At 43.2% G+C, this 18,769-nt stretch overlaps 1 protein-coding gene across 1 annotated transcript in view; it reads right to left on the bottom strand.

The window, feature by feature from the left end:
* plxnc1 (plexin C1) overlaps positions 1 to 18,451 on the bottom strand; it is a 30,973-nt gene extending 12,522 nt beyond the window's left edge. Inside the window, exons 1-23 of the mRNA XM_036518351.1 lie at positions 17,469 to 18,451; positions 17,074 to 17,214; positions 16,594 to 16,725; positions 16,393 to 16,493; positions 14,859 to 14,967; positions 14,606 to 14,774; positions 13,598 to 13,700; positions 12,931 to 13,018; positions 12,536 to 12,574; positions 11,444 to 11,577; positions 10,946 to 11,122; positions 9,319 to 9,424; positions 8,924 to 9,091; positions 8,548 to 8,709; positions 8,312 to 8,408; positions 7,749 to 7,850; positions 6,700 to 6,803; positions 6,543 to 6,584; positions 6,180 to 6,304; positions 5,062 to 5,260; positions 4,742 to 4,888; positions 1,233 to 1,401; positions 455 to 555 (exon numbers count right to left, since the gene is read on the bottom strand). Coding sequence (XP_036374244.1) covers positions 455 to 555; positions 1,233 to 1,401; positions 4,742 to 4,888; positions 5,062 to 5,260; positions 6,180 to 6,304; positions 6,543 to 6,584; positions 6,700 to 6,803; positions 7,749 to 7,850; positions 8,312 to 8,408; positions 8,548 to 8,709; positions 8,924 to 9,091; positions 9,319 to 9,424; positions 10,946 to 11,122; positions 11,444 to 11,577; positions 12,536 to 12,574; positions 12,931 to 13,018; positions 13,598 to 13,700; positions 14,606 to 14,774; positions 14,859 to 14,967; positions 16,393 to 16,493; positions 16,594 to 16,725; positions 17,074 to 17,214; positions 17,469 to 18,395 — 3,642 coding nt within the window. The 5' untranslated portion in view covers positions 18,396 to 18,451. The remainder of the gene's footprint in view (positions 1 to 454; positions 556 to 1,232; positions 1,402 to 4,741; positions 4,889 to 5,061; positions 5,261 to 6,179; positions 6,305 to 6,542; positions 6,585 to 6,699; positions 6,804 to 7,748; positions 7,851 to 8,311; positions 8,409 to 8,547; positions 8,710 to 8,923; positions 9,092 to 9,318; positions 9,425 to 10,945; positions 11,123 to 11,443; positions 11,578 to 12,535; positions 12,575 to 12,930; positions 13,019 to 13,597; positions 13,701 to 14,605; positions 14,775 to 14,858; positions 14,968 to 16,392; positions 16,494 to 16,593; positions 16,726 to 17,073; positions 17,215 to 17,468) is intronic.
* Positions 18,452 to 18,769: the final 318 nt, after the last annotated feature.

Genomic DNA, 18,769 nt, shown 5'->3' with positions numbered 1-18,769 from the left:
GATTGGGATTTACAAGTATCATGTGGTTTAAACATGTGGTTTAAAGTTTTAATCTAATCCTGGCTTTATTCTAATCTAATCCTGGCCTCATTTGGCCTTGTGACATGAGCACTTCAGCTGAAAAGCCAGCCTTGAAATGAAGCTCTGGGGATGGGGGGTGTATGTGTGATCTGATTTTGCAGCCGCAGAGCACGTTGTATCCTAAAGTACAGCCTGCAGATGTACAGCCAGTACAAATTCCTCCAAGTGTCCCAAGGCCATTCCAGCAAGTTGCCATTGTAAAAAGTCTCTTTTCCAGAGATACGTTGCAACATTTACTGAGGTCCATTGAGCCAATGCTATGTCACTAAATTCATGGCTGATGGCAGTGGCCTGCTGTAACATCAGCTCAGGTCTGCAGGATGTAGTGGGGGTTGTGCCTCCATTTCCTGTGTGTTTTAGTGCTCTTGTTTACCTGGTAGTGCCTAAGAGTGTTGAGCATGGTCACTTCCCCCAGAACCTGTGAAGTGCTGTCCACTTCCTGTAGCAGAACACAGCCGCCTGCCTTCTCGTATGCTGTAATAACGAAAACCCGAAGAAGAGTTTCAACAAAAAAAGAGAGCTGTTCACAGCTACACAAGCTGAAGACATGAACGCACCATACTGTTGCAATGTTTTTGCAATACTGCAGCCACATACGGATTGCAGAATGTATTACCCAGGGCAAAACAGAAATGCCAAATCCTCCACACATACAGCAGAGATCTAGAGAGCATGTATTTTATATTCTCATTTTCACTCTTAATGACCGTGGATACATAAATTACTATGATTGGATTAATATGGCTCGTTTGCTTGAGAGAAACTGAGGGTATACACAGAGTTCTAGACCCCTGGACTAGACAGAGGCGAGCAAGAGTATGACCACAGAAGTGCTTCTACTCATATTTGCATTTACATTTATTCATTATTCAGAGTGATTTAGAAAAAGTGCATTGAATAAGGTTAGGCATGTAACCTTACTACAAATCCCAAAGCATCAGCTTGGAGCAACAGTCAAATGACTGCCAATTTCAAGACAGCCATATTCTGAGTCACAATATATGCAATTCTTTTTATATGACAGCAGTCTAGACTAACAGTCTAATCTCTACCATCATGTCTATACTGTGCGTTCATTCTTATACTGGTTAAAATGTCCACCAATCAAACAGACTGGTACTGTTCAATGGTAGCGTAAAAGACACACTTACTGATGTTAATGTCCCCTAGCTTCCCACTGTAGGGGAAGCCAAACTTGCTCCTGAAGGCTGCCAGGATCTTCTCCTTCACCTGCTCCACTGTGTCACAGTCCAGCACACTGACCTCCAGGGGGGCGCTGCCCTCTCCCATGGAGACCACCGCATACGACACCTTCAGCTTCTGATGGAGCAACCAAGACAGGGCTGAGAACTCACACCACAGTAACCCTGTGCAGGAGACCACTTTGAAATGAGGACAGACTTTACAATGAGCTGCTCTGATGGCAAGTTTAATAGTGCAGAGAAGTTTGGGAGAATGGGCTTTGGATTTAGATGTTTTCCCTCATTACATTATGCATGTCTGTCACTTATAGCTGTCACAAAAACCAATGTAGTAAGGAAAGAACAGGGGAAATGCATCAAAGATAAAATGACAGAAGCTTTGCACTGGGACCTCCTGCTTGCTCTGAATACAGCACATGCTTGAATGCCGCCAAAATTCTGCATTCAAATCATCCTGACATCTTCTAGTTTCCAGTGATTTAAAAAAACTATGGCCTCGCAGCACACCAGCTTGCTGTCAGAGGATTCCTCTCTTAGACATACAACTTCTTGTAAAATTAAGTGGTGTTTTTAACCTAAACTATATATAGTGCCAGCATCTGTACGTATGAAGCTTACTCTTTATGTACATCTCTGAAATGAAATGAGTCTATATTTGGGCTCAAGGGCTTCAATGTTTTGTGGCCTTGTTGACTGTATGGCCCAAAACACCACAAAAACCATTTTCTTGACAACCAGTCTGACTAATGCTGCATGCGTGCCACATGAAATTCAGCTGAGGGTACTCCAGCCAAAGTTGCTCAAGGGAGTGAAGTGTGTGTGTGTGTGTGTGTGTGTGTGTCTGTGTGTGAGTGTGTGTGTGTGTGTATGTATGTGTATGTGAGGTGCCTGTGCCTATAAGTGCCTGTGTCTGTGTGCACCTCTGTCTGCATGTGTATGTATTTGTGTGTGTGTGTGTGTGTGTGTGTCAGTCATTTCCCTCAGACAGAAGAGGTCTGTGACTTAAAACCACAAATGCACCAAGGCTTTTCTCAGCATCACAACACACTGAACAGACGGCTTTAGAAAAAAAACACTTGTGTCGTACTGCGCACACAATCCACTTCTGTTTTTAACACTTTTTGGGAAATACCCTTAAGTCTGCAACTGCTATTTGCCATTAATTTTGGGTTAAATGTGGGGATTTCAAGGGCATGCATTTTCTTATAAGCAGTGCCCATCTTGAAAAAACTCAGAACAAAGGTTTTCAAGCATCAAATTCTCAAGCCTTTTTTCCATTGTTTCATCTGTTATGCCTCTTCATGTGAGTCTGACAAGCAGGTAGGCTTGTGCTGCAGTGGACATGGTTCTCAAACTGCAAATCCTTGCTTCTGTTCCGTACAAGCACAGACTGTATAGCACCAACTTCAGCCAAGTTAGTGCATGTTCCAATAGAAATGCATGCCTACATCAGCAAATATAGTGGAGATCCACAGCCTGTACAGAGGGGTCATTTTCATAAAGAAACAGCAGTGCTGTTCAAGTCCTCTGAATAATGGTTATGACTAAATGGCCAATATTTTGCACCTAATATTTTCAGCTCATATGTTCAGTACACCTACTAACTAATGATCCATTTGTTTTACACTTTTATCCAAGAGAGGATAGCTTGTGTTGCCAGTGACACCAAAAGGGACGCATTTTACCATTCTCACTGTTGACTGCAATAGATGAGGTGTGCCCTCCCCTGCACATCTTTGTTAGGATTCACTGAATAAACCCCACAGGAAAACACGAGTCAGGTCTCTCTTTCTCTCTCTTTCGCTCTCTCTGTCTGTCTTCTGGTAAAAATCAGTAGCTGTTGCAGAGCTCAGAAACATAAGAGAACATGTGAGCATTCACTGTAGAAGGTGACATCACCCACTAGAGTCACAAGAATATGACTGGTTTGATTAAGTTGAGGCCTTCATCTTAAGCTCAGCAAGCAGATATTTTGTTGTGCAATGATTGCAAGGCCTGTGGTTCAAAACCCACAGCAGTGCTTTGGTACCATCAACACACAATTGTCAGTGACCCAGATAAGGGGGCATACCCTATTTATCAGTTTGCTGAGAAGGGTAATGTGAACTATAATAACAGTGTGATTGATTCCCTCAGGTTGCTGTGCTCTGCAATTGGTTCTCTAAGCTGGTGCCTCAGACATCAAGGGTAGAAAGTAATTTGTGGCTGGGTCCCAATACTAAGGCAGCTGACTTCATATTGGGACACAGCCTGTGTGTGTCCTCCCTCCCTTTTATTTATGTGAGATTTGCTAAGTAGGTGTCACTTTTATGAAATGTTGTTCAGGAAGCCTCTGCTGTGGTGGATTTCCATTTTGACTCTCAACATGCCATCTGTTGCCATCTTATGTTGGTTCTTTGTTAAAAGATTTCAGTTGAGGCTGTTTAAGCAGGGTGACAGTGAGATGAAAAGATATCACTGTTCCTTCCTGTTGACAACTTCAGATACTGCGATACAATAAAGACAGAGAGAGAGAGAGATGAACTCTGAGCCCACATTCACTACAAATGGCAACTGCCCAAGACAGAAACAGTGTGGTCACTTCCTCAGTAGTCAAGAAGAGCTTGGTTTGTGGAGTTTACTTGTGGCAACAGAACTGAGTTGTGAGATTAAATCTTATCATGTAAAGATTTGTGCAGAACCTCACCTTGAGAAATCATTTTGCATTGATGATGAAGGAGCTGATGTTGGTGATGCATGTTAAATCATCAGGTTGAGCAGTATAACTGGGCTGGTTATTTTAATAGCCTGTGTTAACCAAAAGCTGCGCTATTGACACAGAGTCATTTCTAAGCACGTGCCACAACGGAAAAAGGAAATAAAGAAAAAACACAAGACAGCAGATGCAGCGGAAAACCAGTCACACTTCTCACCCCCTACATGCCAGACTGAGAGATTTAGCCCTGCTGCTGCTGCTGCTCAGCACTGAAAGCCCTGCTGCTGCTCACCACTAAGAGCCCTGCTGCTGCGGCTTAGCACTGAGAGCCCTGCTGCTGCTCACTGTCTGCATCTATGAGCTATCCACAAGAATGGCAAGCTTTATGATAAAACTCATTGCATGGTGATTGTGTCTGCATGAGTTTGTGTGCGTGTGTGAGTATGAATGCTTTCTGCAACGGAAGTATGTGTGGAAGTTATGCAACTGAGGTAACGCTGAACCAGGGTGCTGTGATTGAGGAGGAAGACAGAGAAGTGGGCGTGGTCTGTGTGCCAGGGTGCTGTTTTAGAGGAGAAAGACAGAGGAGTGGGTGTGGACTGTGTTCCAGGGTGCTGTTTTAGAGGAGAAAGACAGAGGAGTGAGTGTGGTCTGTTTGTCAGGGTGCTTTTTTGGAGGAGAAAGATAGAGGAGTGGGTGTGGACTGTGTGCCAGGGTGCTGTTTTAGAGGGCAAAGACAGAGGAGTGGGCGTGGTCTGTGTACCAAGGTGTTGAAGTCCTGAGCCTGCCACAGCAGCCCATCTTCATTCAGAGTGTACAGAGCCTTCTCCGTCACTGAGTCCACCGGGCCCTTGGAGATCTGCTGATTCAGTGCAGACACCAACAGGTACAGGGGCTGCCCCACAGACTCCTGCGAAAAAACACAATGAGGGTGACTCAGCAGAATTTACTCAACAGCAGTGCCCACTAACTGTCCCCCAAATTCAGGACAAACACTTTGTTGTAATAGCAGCAAAGCGATCTCAGTTGAACTGATCTGTAGCATAAGTGGAGAGAGACAGACAGGTAGGCAGACAGACTGACCCTCAGGAAGCCATACAGACAAATGGACATCCAGTTGGTCAGCAGCTTCTCCACGATGGACTCAGTGCGGCGCAGCATGAGTTTGGGCTGGGCATTGCTGGACAGATCCATCAGGGTACGGAGCAGGTCCTCCATCACCTCTGTGAGGTAGGGAAGGTCACTGTGCAGCGCCAGAGTCAGCAGGGAGGCCACAGTGCACCTGAAGGTCAAAACAGTCCCGTCACTACGCACCTATGCCACACCTGAGGGTAATGACACTCTAACCTCATATGTTGACCTGGCTTTTGGTATCAACACAGGATTATGTGCAAAACTCTTGTTTTTTCTGCTCTGGAAACAGAACCTGTTTCAAAGCAAAATGTACTAGCCTGTGGTCCACATGAGTATGTGTTCCTGCTTACAAGTTGATACCACTTGCTTCATTTAGCTGTCTGACTGGATTACCAGAATAAGCAATTTCCTACTTCAGCTATCTGACTGGATTACCAAGATGGGCAGCTAACTAGCTAGACAGCTGAAAACTCCTTCATTTGATACCTTTTTATGGAGAACCCTGGCGGCAACATGTTTCGAAAAACTGCCCTACTGCCCTACCCCTACATTTGCATTTTACCCTAAATGGTTGGGTAAGGATTGGGGATGGAAAAGCTGATCCTAGGTCACTTGTAAAAAACAAATCACTGCTGTGGAATTTGTGTTCATTTCCTGTGGTAATTTGTAACATCCAGGGAGTCAGCAGTGATGAGTTCACTTCAGTGGGTGGGGAAACTGAAAACTTGAGATCTCTTTTACAGAATGCTCTAATGTGACATGAGGCAGAGTTGTGAGCAGTACTGTCTGCATGCGCACAAACAGGGAAGCTGCTATCTGTCTCCATTGTCTTCGCTATCAAATAGCCACTTTAGTTTCATGTGCTTTTAGACCTGTGTATTTTCACATACAAAACCAGCCAAACCATACAACCATGGGTGTTAACTTGACAGTACAAGTGGTCTGGTCATTCCGCCCCTATATCACACCTGGTGAGCCACATCTCAGTCACCACCTGTGTATCACACCTGAGAGGGCCACACCGTAGTTACTCCGCCCCCTGTTGTGGTGACTGGTTGCTGACTCACTTATCCTTGATGGTGAAGTTTTTCTGCTCCTCCAGCGTGTGGATGAAGGAAGTCAGGAAGAACTGTTCCTGGATCAGTCGGGACAGGGCCTGGCAGCTCTCATCTGTATGCACTTTCACCGAGTCCTGCGGGAAAAACAGACACCAGTAGAAAAATGTAACAGCCAACAATACACTCCATGAGCCATCACTTTATTTTCAGGGATATTTCACAGACCCCCAGGCAAATAAAATTGTGGGATTCAGTGCTAGATCCAGGTAAATCAGTCAGTGAGAGGCGTATATAAAGAATCACACTGAAGACAGCAGTATAAAAGTGCAGCAGGTATTCATTGAACAAATGCATGCTGGGGCATGACCTCACCTGGCCCAGGTCTTTAAGGAAAGAGCTTGTCGCAGCTCCAGCCTGCAAATAAGAAGGAGAAAAAATGCTCTGTCTCCTTTGCATCAACACTACATCTGCACTAAATCAGTTTCCAATCCTCTATACACTCAATAAAACCCACAACACACTCGCTTACCTCAGGGAAGAAAATTCTGGAAGCAAAATGCTTGTAGTCTAAGAAGGGGATCGCACCAACGTTTTCTGTTAAGTCTGATTTTTCTGTCTGCATGTCCACAAAGCCTAAAGAAAATCAAGGAGGAATGCAAATGAATATGACTCTTTCCTTTACATTAACATTATACAGTGGCCATTATTCATGATAGGTTTGCTCAGTATAAGCTGAGGCATGTATTTACTATGGGTCTAATTGGGTGATCTATTTTGGACAGTAAAATTAATGTTTCTATTAAAGCACACTGCTGAGAAATGTAGTCAAAATGTGCTGTGTGTGTGTGTGTGTGTGTGAGTGTCTATATGTAAAAAGGAACAGTCATCACTCTCGTGTTGCTTCATGAGTCAACCACGACTCCGCCCAAGAGGAGCTAATTCCTCTGAACCCCTTTCACAATCACACTCAAATGACAGTCAAGATTAGTGTCATCCCCGAGTCTGGAAAACTGTAGTCTGCTGCACCAACAGACTTTTACTGTAGCTCCAGCTTCTCAACACCAGGAGCTAAACTCACTTACCCAATAACCAAATGAATCCAGTTAGGTTTAGTGGTCCCAGGCAGAAAAAGAAGCTGCCTAACTCTCAGCCTCTGGGACCAGAGAGGTATTTGTATGGTACAGTAACAAGTCCCAGATCAGTGAAATTTGGAAAATTGGATGCAGATGGGGCGATATGTTATGGGTGGGAGACAAAAGCATTACATTACATTAGTGGCATTTAGCAGATGCATTTATCCAGAGCAACTTACAGTTTTTGCAATGTCAACTATTTATACAGCTGAATATTTACTTAGACAATTGTGTGCTAAGTACCTTGCCCAAGAGTGGCCCAGTGGGGAATTGAACCAGGAACCTTTTGGTTACAAGTCCTGCTCCTTAACCACTATGCTACATTCTTCAGCATGAAAGAGGCCCAGTCCTGACACAGTTCCCACGAGGAATGGCTTGGTTCTGCTACGTTACCTTGGTCTTGAGTCAAAGCTCAACCGCAGGAAGAGCACCCGCAGTGACTGACCTTGTCGAATCTCGTTTCTGATGTCATTCTCCAGCAGCTCCAGGCGCTCATTCATTTGCTCCGACAGGTTCCTCTGCTTCACACGATAAATCCACACCACTCCTGCCAGCACGCACATGCACACGCACAGACACGGACGCACATACCTCTGTTCAGCACGACGGTAACAAACACAGCATTTCAAGCACCTGATCTGGGACAAAACCAGCGTCTGTGAAATCAAAACAGCTGTGCAACTCAGGCCTGGATAACATTAGCTACACAGACAACCAATGTGCCTTGTGTAAACAGCTCAACAGTTCTAATGTGGCCTTTGTGTTTTTAGATGAGCTACATACACAGTATCTATTTACTGTGATGTGAGACTTGACCTCAGAGCAGAGCATATTGATAGATTCTAATTATATGAGTTTTACTTTTAATACTGCAGTAATCCTGGTTTCAACCTCCTGTTAATTCAGCTTCCTCTTATTTATTCTCAGTGTAAAGCACACTGGATATGGAAGTGGTTAATCTATCTCATTTTTAGTAGAAGGAACTTACCTCAAAAGCAAAATACTCACCGACAATAATCAAAGGTATGATACACAAAATCAACAGTATGAGGTACATAAAAGAATGTGCCCCATCTACTTCATATGTACGGTATCCCAGTATTATCTGAAACAGACATTTAATGTACATTTGAATACTAGCAGGACATTCACATTTTAGTACGCTCATTATTAATTCAAAAGTTCAAGAAAAATGACATATTTCAGTTTAGAATGGTTTCAATACTGTTTGGTTGATGACTTACCTTGACTGTTTGTATCTTTGCATTTGCCTCATTGCTGATTTCACAGACCACGGAATCTTCGCCAATGTTTTTTCCCGTCTCAACTATGATGTTCTCACAGCGGTGGTCCATGGCCCAAATGGTCAGTTCCTCTGGCCCAATGTTCATTTTGTCTGCTTTTTTCTGGTGGAACGTAGGTAGAGTGTAATCATAAAAAGATTGGACTCATTAAAAAGGTGAATGAGACAAATTAAATCAACAATCTACTCCTAACTAAAGATGTAAATGCTACGCACAATCCTGTTTGCACTGGTGTAAGTTTGGGTAGATCTGTGAAATTCTTTATTAGTGAGTTTTTCATGTGGTGGATGGACTGCAGCCCCAGGTTACACTTTACCTTGATGGTGATGCGTAGGTCATCTCCTGTGGGCGTGGCAGTGAAGCTGGTGAACTCCGGGTCTGCGTGGTAGGTGAGGGGTGGACAGTTGATCGTTTTATTCGCCACCTTCAACCTCACACCTTTGACTGTTTCATCTCCTGAAGCTGGTGTTTGGTACCAGCCAATCTGAAAAGGAGGAACGAACTTAAAACAGCAGCTCAGCAGTGTGCAGGCATTCAAACTCATGGCAAGTCCCTATAGCAAGGAAGCAGGCAAGCTGTGAGATCACAGAGATGGGAGTTGTCCACTGTGGTGAAATCAGGGTGAGGAAGATGTGTGTGACGGGGTCATTATGGTGAAACATGGGTGAGAAGCTGTTTGTGACAGGACAATGATGATAATAGGGTACTTACTCCATTGGAACTGGCATTCATGTTGAGTGTCTGCTGGTTGCCATCGTGTTCTACCCCATCTACAAACTGCAGGTTTGAGCCAAGGATTCTGATTATCCTTCCCCCACTGTTGAACACAGAAAGACAAATTCAGTCAGTCAGTAATCAGACAGTTTTTTCTGCATTTGTCAGTGTGAGCTGCCACTTTTTGGCTGCTGATGGGAGCTAAAGCTCAGAGTCAGGTGGTGCTAACTCCACAACCTCTCACCCTGAACTTCACCTTTCATCAGTATTGTACAATGCAAACTGATGTGAAAGGTCTCACCAACTCCTCAGTTCCAAATCATAAGTTTAACTAGGTAAAACTATGAAGAACTCCAGGCAAATTACATTTGAATACAAAATAAATGAAAAATAATGAGAAAATATTTATTGACATAATATAAATAATTAGCATGAGTTAGTAGTTACAGTTACCACAGAAATAAAAAGAGACAGTTTTGATATGCATGTCAGGGCTAAGGCAAGGACTCAAACGCAGACCACAAGTGCTCAGGGTCCAGGCGATTTATTGGAATAGTAGGACAAGAGAGTAACGACAGAACAGGCAGGGTCAAAACCAGGCAGGCAGTCCGAAGACAAAGCGGGGATCAAAAAAACAGGAACAAGCAGGGTCAAACCGGGCAGACAAGCAGATCAGGCAATCAGGGCAAAACGGCAGGCAGAGACGAAGTCGAGGAACAGGCCAGGTCAGCACAGGAAATGCAAAACAGAATAACAGGTGGGAACGAGACAGGCAAAAATCATTGCAACGAACTGGCAACAAGACAGAGACAAGCAGGGTAGATACAGGGCTGGGGTGACAAGGAGATGGGATGCAGGTGGGCAGGCAGGCAAGTGGAGGAGATCAGGTAATCAGGAGGGCGGGGACAGGGCAGAGAGCGGGGCAGGGCTGGAACACAAGGAAAACAGTAAACAAAAGCACATGGACCACATTGACAGACAGGAAGAACACCAAAACAGCTAGGGGGGCGGAGTACTGACAAGTATAGTGTAGCACAGTATAGTATAGTTTAGTACATAATATAACACAGTAGCATAGCATACTATAGTATAGTAGCATAGTTTGACATGACATGGAATGGAATGGTAATGTGTAGTAGAGTTTAATAACTGCTGAGTCTAGAAAGAGTCTTGCTGATTCAGTTTAGCCTACTGTGTCATAAATTGGAAATTCAGTTTTGGAATGTTGTCTCCCTGTGATAGGATGACCTTTTGGGCCACAGTACAATTACAGCAGCCAAATTTTGCCCTTAATGTATGTCCCTTTATCTATGACAGCATAGGCACACCAGGGTGACGCTAGCACCTCTCTGGAGTGTCAATACATGCCTAACTCTATAAGAGTTAACATGATAACAATGTACAGTAGATGCTGATTTTGAAATATGCATGCAATTGAGAAAGTAACACTAATGAGATCACTGACAGCATGTTCAGCAGAAAAAAAAAACAACTGCAACAAAACAGACTACCAGACAAACCAGTGTTTATGTTAACTGTAACTCTATCATAGTGGATCTGATGCTGGTCTATCGGCTGCACACAAAGCTACACCCCTGTCTATGAGGAGGAGCAGAGGACTCACCTGGCCCAGGTGCTGTTGGGTGATAAGCTGCTGCAGGAGGGCAGGGACCTGTAAGCGATTTCAGCCGACCCGTGGCACTTCCCCCCAGGGACCACGGTGCAAACGGTCACTACACCCTTGCTGGCACTCGGAACGTGGAACGTTAGACTGTGGTTGGAGCGGTTCCACACTGGAGACCTGGACAGAAGGCAGGTGTGACACAGGCATATCTGACTTTCCCCCTTTCAAACACAGCGAACGACAGAGTAAGGAGAATCTCTCAGATCAGGGGTGCTGCCTACAGAAGGCTGCTCTATAAAGGGTCCTCTATAAAGTCTAACATATTGGATAACACTATTTCAGCTGTAAATGAATCCCTAACTGAAGTAAACCCATCTCAAAGTGATTATCATGTGAGCTGGAAAATAAAACGGTTGACACAGAATAAATAATGAATACATAGAATTTACATGTTTTTCTAGGAAACCCCACAAATCACAACAGACGTCAGTCACTTACTCCTTTGGATTGCAGTCCATTTTGTCCCGGATACGTATTTTAGTCACTTGATCAAGGTTTTCTCCCTTCAGTGTTACATTGTTTTTCCCATAAAAGGATATTTCATTTGGATCCACAGAGATTATTTTCGGTTCCTAGAGATGGCAACGACAGAGATATCTGATAAAGCTTGGCATGAAATCAATCTCTCATCCCACTTGGAGTCCAACGTGAGCTGGCTGTTGCATCTAAAAACTGCTTAACACACCGTAATCACAAACAAATCTTTATCTTATAATGATGGGTATTTCATAGATGCAATAAAAAAATTGGAATGGAATTGAGAATCATTGTTCCTAATTGTGATTGGGCATTGGCATTTCAAAAGAGAAAAAAAAAATTTAGGCCTCATTGGAGGGTTTAATGGTGAAAACCCAATTAAACAGAGAGTAAATACAGCTATTTAAACAGCATTGTCCACATCAGCCACTTGATCCCATTCTCTGTGCATTCGAGCTTCGAAACTTCATGCCAGACAAACGCTCCATTCATAATTACAAGCCACATGCTTGCTAAATATGCACCAAATCTAATTGAATATCAGATTCAAAGAGGGGTTAAATAACCTCATTGAAACACTGAGACAGTCTGAGAAGCAGCATGTTCAATGAACACTAAGTTCATTCAGTGGATAGGAAAACACTTCCTGTTTTTTCCATATTCAAAGTGTCTTAAATGGTTCAAATGTTACATGTCTCTGTGTCTCCAGATAAATAGAAAGGTTATAGCTTGTGTAATGAAAACAAAACATACAGAAATTATCTACTGTCACATTTCCTGGGCTGACTAAGCAACATTACCAACATGTGCCTGAGATTGTATCATTTTAGCCTTTATTACTGAAATACAGAAGTTTGCATCGTGTTGTAATGCGACAGCAATCCATTATGCTTGGTTCCAGAGAGGAACCACTCTTATGCAAGGCCAGCTATCAGTTTCACTTCCTGATTAATGGCCCCTTTACTCAAAAGCCCTGCTGACAAGTTTATTTCCTTCTGTAGAAGTCAGCCAAGTTGTTTATGAGAGGAGAAGATGGCGAAGAGTCCTGCTTACAGAGATGTTCTGTCCAGACGGGTAGCTTTGACACGTGGCCTGAGGGAAGAAGCATCAAAGTCAGAATGACATATATAGTACTGAGGGATGACTGAACACGAGGTTAAACCTACTGTTTCATATATGTTTAGCTGACCCCCTTATGCACAGTAACTTCATATTATCCTTTACCCAGTTGGTTATCTGCTCAAGCAGGTCAGGTTAACTACTCTGATCAGGGGCACAACAGCAGTGCCCCACCAAGGAATCAAACCAACAACCTTTGGGTTAGGAGACCTATTGTTGCTGAGAATGGCTCTAGTGTGTGTGTTTGTGTGTGTGTGTGTGTGTGTGTGTGTGTGTGTGTGTGCGTGTGTGTGTGTTTGTGTGTGTGTGAGAAAGAGAAAGAGTCTTACCTCTGTTTGATTCAGGCGTGGAGGCTTAGACATCCAGGTACATGTGTGATGTGACCATAAGCAGCCAGCTGTGACACAGTCTGAACACCTGCGAACAAGATAAGCACACACATGTGCTGCATTACTGTAATACTACAGAGCCAGGGGCAGCTGGGACTGACAGTTTAGATGGGTTTTCCAGGAGCTCCTACTTGAGATGTGTGCTACAGGATATGGGATGAATATCATAACTTGTACACACCTGCAAAATGTAAACTTTCTCATATACTACTTGATTCTTTATTAAGGCAAAACCAGAAATTTCAGATAGTGTGCTTTATAAAGTATATAGTACATTCAGGTGTGATTAATATCAATTAAATGCATACTGACACATACACAGTATTATAGATCAGATCAACACGATCAGCATCAATCTTTACCATTTCACAGGGACTGGATGCAATGACAAGGAATCAAGTGGGAGAAAAAAATCAGCAAACCAACACACTGCTGTAACACTGCCGAGTGACATTCCCTGTGACAAAACCACAATGTTTCAGCAAAAGACATCTTCAAAAGAAGACTCGTTTTGGTGAAAAGGATGTTTGCCGGCAGTGAAAGGGACTCAGGAGCATAACCACAGTGTGCGGATGTGATTGAGTATGGCGTATTGGCCATCGCTTACAGGCCAGCGGTGGGCTCTCCAACCAGGGCAGAGCAGTTCCTCAAAGTCCAGTCTTCAGAGACCTGCTGGTCCCCCAAAGAGATTTGCACTCTTACCCTGAGGCCTGTAATAAACAAGCCAAACTTCTTCATTATGTTGTGATTCAATTAATATGAACATTGTGAACAACGCATCTTAATTAATGTAACATCATTCATAAAAAATTAAAAGGAAGAAAAATGGTGTAACGGAAAAAGGAAGGTGATTGGTTGCATTTATGCTTCATTTTTTTTTTTTAATTATTGATTCATTCTTAATAGCATTCAAGAGAGCACAGACATACTGTTCACAAACTATGACTCCAGAGAACGTAAAGGTTCTAGATATAATGTTGATGGGAACCTCCAAAAACCTCCAAAGAGGCCTCCCCCTTGTCATCCAGCCGTGAATTATTATTTAGGCAGCAACTCTGAATGTAACTCTCTGACACTTTGTATCCTGCAAAGGCCAATTTGTTATGAAGATCTCCAGCTCATGCCTGTGGATTTACCCTGGCCTCCTATACTGAAACCACTCTCACAGCCTGTAAGGGCAAGATACGCTAGCACCATTTTCCTGGCATATCTGTCACCTCCTTCTATACCCCAGGGAAACAGGAAGCCTTTGCATGCCTCTGTGCACTTTCAGAAGCTCCCACTGAACTTCCAAAACACAGAACACTGTAGATTTCTTGCTGTGGAAATTGATTTTAAGGGTATAAATGTGACCCTCAACAAAGAAATGTATTAATTTTGAAAAATATAACTGTGTTCTCTGCTATGCTATCAAAATTAACCATACCGTTTGAAAAGAAAAGCAGCAGGAAACTTAGAAAAGATGTTCGATGGATAATCTACGGACGTAAACACTATGTGCACTGTATATATACATTCCTGCTGTAAAATGCTTTGCAGACACTGGATTGCTCCTGTTGTGCTAATAAAGTTAGAGTAAGGTGTGGTAGGAGCGGCCAGGTAAGAGGACACTAACCTGCAGCAGGGAGCTTCTCTGTGGAGAAGCTGCAGGAGCAGCTGTGTGAGGGAGAGACACTTCCAGACCCGACACACAGGTTCCCCTGTTCTGTAGTGAAAGCACAGGAGAAGGCGGGTCTTCCTGTATGTTGCTCATTCAGGTGGGCCATTACATTCACAGTGACTTCCTGAGAGGAAGTAAGTGTGTTGTTAGTTCAGTATAAAGCTTGTAATGGATTCAGCATAAAGTTTAATGAAGAAAAATCCTCTACCTCTTTAGAAGGACTCAGATCCACCTGAAAAGAAAACATTTTCTTCTGCACAGAGCCGTCGGGAATGGAGAACCACAGGGACCCTGAGCATTCATCACGAAACATACATCTGGAGAGAAGAAAGAGAGCAGTGAGCACAGAATATGACCACAGCAGATCAACAAACTTAGAATATGACCATAAGCAAGCACTGAGCACCAAATATGATCACGAGAGAAATGATTACAGAATACAACTACAGGGGAGACTGAGCATAAAATATGATTTCAGGAGTGCAGTGACCACAAAATATGACCACAGACCACAGAGCAAAGATCACAGAGTATGATCATAGGAGAGTAATGAGCATAGCATAGCATTAGCGTAGCATTAGCATAGCATTAGCGGTGGCTAACAGACACTCATAGGAGGTACTGTGAGTCTGTAAAAAGCATTGCATCCATGTATTTGTGACACTTCCCAACAATGTCTCTGAAAACATTTTTGTCACAGCATTCTGTATACAATAAGGTTACACACCTACCATACTCTATTATATCAAAGGATATCATATCAAAGAATACCTATGACAATATCATCTCAAAGGCTGTGATTTTGTGATGGAGGTTCCAAATCCAATGAATGTACAACATTCCAAATACATGCATAAAACTGGAACAGGAAAGAAATAACAGAAATTGCTTGTTTCATTTCAGATGAGCTGATAATCACTGAAAAATGAAAATGCTTGTTTCTCTTACTGAGAATGGTACTGCTGTCAGCTTAGCCAATAAAACTGCTCGTGCTCGTGCATCTACAGGACAAAAAAATACTGGCAGTAGGAGCAAGTGGGAGTAAGTGCTATGCAGGCAAAGCACTATGGCAGGCAAAGGAGTTCTTGCTAACTATCTGAAAAAAAGGATTTCATTAAAGAGGTGAATTGACAAATAGTAATGTCCTCAAAGAAAGGTCAGTTGTACCATCACGCTTAAAAGTGACTTGTATGAAGAAATACCTTCCAGGGATACAGCCAAGCCCTTCATGAAAATAACCAAAAATTAGATCCTTAATGATCATCTGGCTGTCAGTTGTTTTTAATGCCTGCAGAGGGCAAAAACCGTGTTGTTCTCTAGGAATGTGCCAGGTTGTTACAGTTTATTGAACAGCAAGGTATCTCACAACATTGCCAATCTATAACCATAGTAAAACAATGGTCCAGATTAACAATCAGCTCAGGTCAAATGTACATTATGTAGACTACGGCCTGGTTAACAACTTTTCTACCAATGTTACAGGTTTGATTCCCAGGTGGAGGAGCGCAATTGACGTAAGCAAGGCACTTACCCCGCAATGGTTCATACATGCACAATTGTATTAACGGCATCACAAGTAAAAATCCAAGCTGTGTAAGTCACTATGGGTAATAACATTTGTCATTCAATCACATCTGAATGTACACATGCTTTAAAATGTTTTATTATAATTGTCATTAATTGAATTGGTGAAGAAAAATACTGTATTTAAAGGATTAAAATGAAGAAAAAAAGACACAGACCTGTTCTGAGAGGCACACCACCCGCAGTGGGGGTCCTGTGCGTTCCAGCAGGATGTCAGACTCTCATATCTCTCACATTGAGCCACACCCACCTTCCTTATCTGCAAACGCAAAGCCAGTGGGTCACGGACATGTTCCCCACCATGCCAGTGAACGATTAAAAGCATGTAACAGCATGGATCACGACAGACAACAATGCACCTGATTCTCCAAAGCCACATAGATGTGTTTCTCATCTCCTGGGTCCAGCACCATTTTGGAAATCTTGCGATCGTCATCAGCTTTGTACAAGACAATGGGGCAGGTTGTTTTCAGGGCCTTGTCCACTGCAATCTTTAAAGAAAAAGGGGAAACTCATTACATGACTTTACCATAATGGGTAATTGCTCTTAATGGTTGCGAACACTTTGGGGCTGTACTGTTTGACAGCAGAGTGTGTATAAAGGTTGCAGCACAAAGCATGTGGCTTTGACATGGCTTTGTTCTGCCAGAAATTAAACAGATGATTTCAAGGTTTCACAACTCTTAGGCTCACGAGTTATGTTAAAAACAATTAATATTTCAAAGTGCGTGTGCATGGGTTATACAGTGGTTATCTGCAACCATTTTAATGATAGCTGAGACAGCGACACCTCTCAAGAGATGTCATATCTAACGGGAACTTCTGTGCTGAGCACCTACTTTGATTAACTGACCATCTCCTGTCCCGACAAAGTACACCAGCCAGGAACCGAGCGTCACAGAGGCCACTGACGTCATCCAGGAGTACCGGAATACCACTGCCGTCGGGTTCACCGCCACAGGTTGAATTTGCTCAGTATTCTGAAGGATACATTACAGTACATTGAAATGCACGTAATGGATTAATAATATCAACTATTCAGCCAGCAGTACATGAGTAAATGTAACCTGACATTTCATTCTCCACCATATTTTGAAACACGCCCTCGCAACAACGCAAACGTTTGCTTTTAACAAATACATGTAGGCTATGTGACGTATGTGTGTATGTTAGTGTGTGTAGGCCTATGTGTGTGAGGCATAAGAATTTTCAAAAGCCGACAGCATTCACTAACCTGACCAGTACAACTAAGGCAAAAATCGGAGTCCTTATTTGTAGATCCACCGTTGGTGATAATCTGTGTCAGGCTGAAAATGGCTAGCGCGGTGTTCACAGGGACGCGATCGTTACCAGCAGTGAAGACACCTGCCCAGAGCTGCTGAGAGCTGCCATGAGCCCCGGTAGATGAAACGAGCAGCGCACGAGACTTGTCCTCACAGCATTGCAGGGTCACACCTCCAAGGGATGATAACGTGTTTCTCTTATTTACTTTTGCATCCATCCACAAAAGCCGAACACGGACTGGTGACAGCGTTTTATTTTGACGTAAATTCAAAAACACATAAATCCGCGAATCCAGCTGGAAGCCTTTCACAAACTCAACAACGTCTTTCCTCCTAGTGCCGATGAATGGGGTACCTTGCTCTCCAATCGCCGAAAATATCCCTCCCGTCTGCGAATCTTTTGTGCTCCGCAGAGTTAATAAATAGCCCTCAGAGTTGCAATTTCTTAGCTTCTCTTCTCTCTGGAACGCTCCAGCCAGCAGGTATGTGCTTTCCTGGCCATCTTCAAGGTCGACTAAAAACCCCAGAGACGAATCTTCAGGATTGATGGAAGCTACATTTATAAATTCTTCATGTATGATTTTGGAAATATCATTCAAATCATGCACCACACAGTATCCACAACTTCGGTCTCCACAGGTGAACAATGTGTTGTTCTTCTCAAAAGGCACCAGAATCTTCAGCCTATTATGATGCGTTGTGTTAGAAGTGTCCTTTAGACGCTCTACTGAAAGGCTACTGTTCATCTGGTAGAGTTTGTCGTCTGCGGCAATATAAAGTGTACTGTTTACAACAGCGAAATCAATGATGTTTCCGTCAAACGTGAAGCTGTCACTGCATCCGAGCAGCAGGAGAACAACGAGGAAAACCGACGGCATGTTTCTGTCCACGATGCAGTGAAGTCAAATGAATCGCAGCCGCAGAGGTTCCATCTCGCGCACTCGACTGAACTTCAGTTCCTTTCTTTTCCTTTCTTAACGCTAGCTCTAACTTCCATATTCGAGCCTCGGAAAACAACCACAGCCCTCTCTTCACATGCTTAGCCAATACAGTAGGGCAGTTACATTTAGCCAATTAACGATCTAACTGACTGACCTGGCACACAGTTAACTCAAATGTAATAAAGTAACCTATAACTTACATGTGAGTCGCTGGCCAACTACGACAACCTATGAAAAACCACTAATGTGTCCTGCAATACTACGATGCTTTGTATTTGTAGTCTGTCAGTCGGAGGTTATTTTTACTGTAA

Source organism: Megalops cyprinoides, chromosome 23, assembly GCF_013368585.1.
Source record: "Megalops cyprinoides isolate fMegCyp1 chromosome 23, fMegCyp1.pri, whole genome shotgun sequence".
Lineage (NCBI taxonomy): Eukaryota > Metazoa > Chordata > Actinopteri > Elopiformes > Megalopidae > Megalops > Megalops cyprinoides.
Note: the sequence above shows the minus strand (reverse complement) of the source record. Positions and strands in the feature narration are given on the sequence as shown.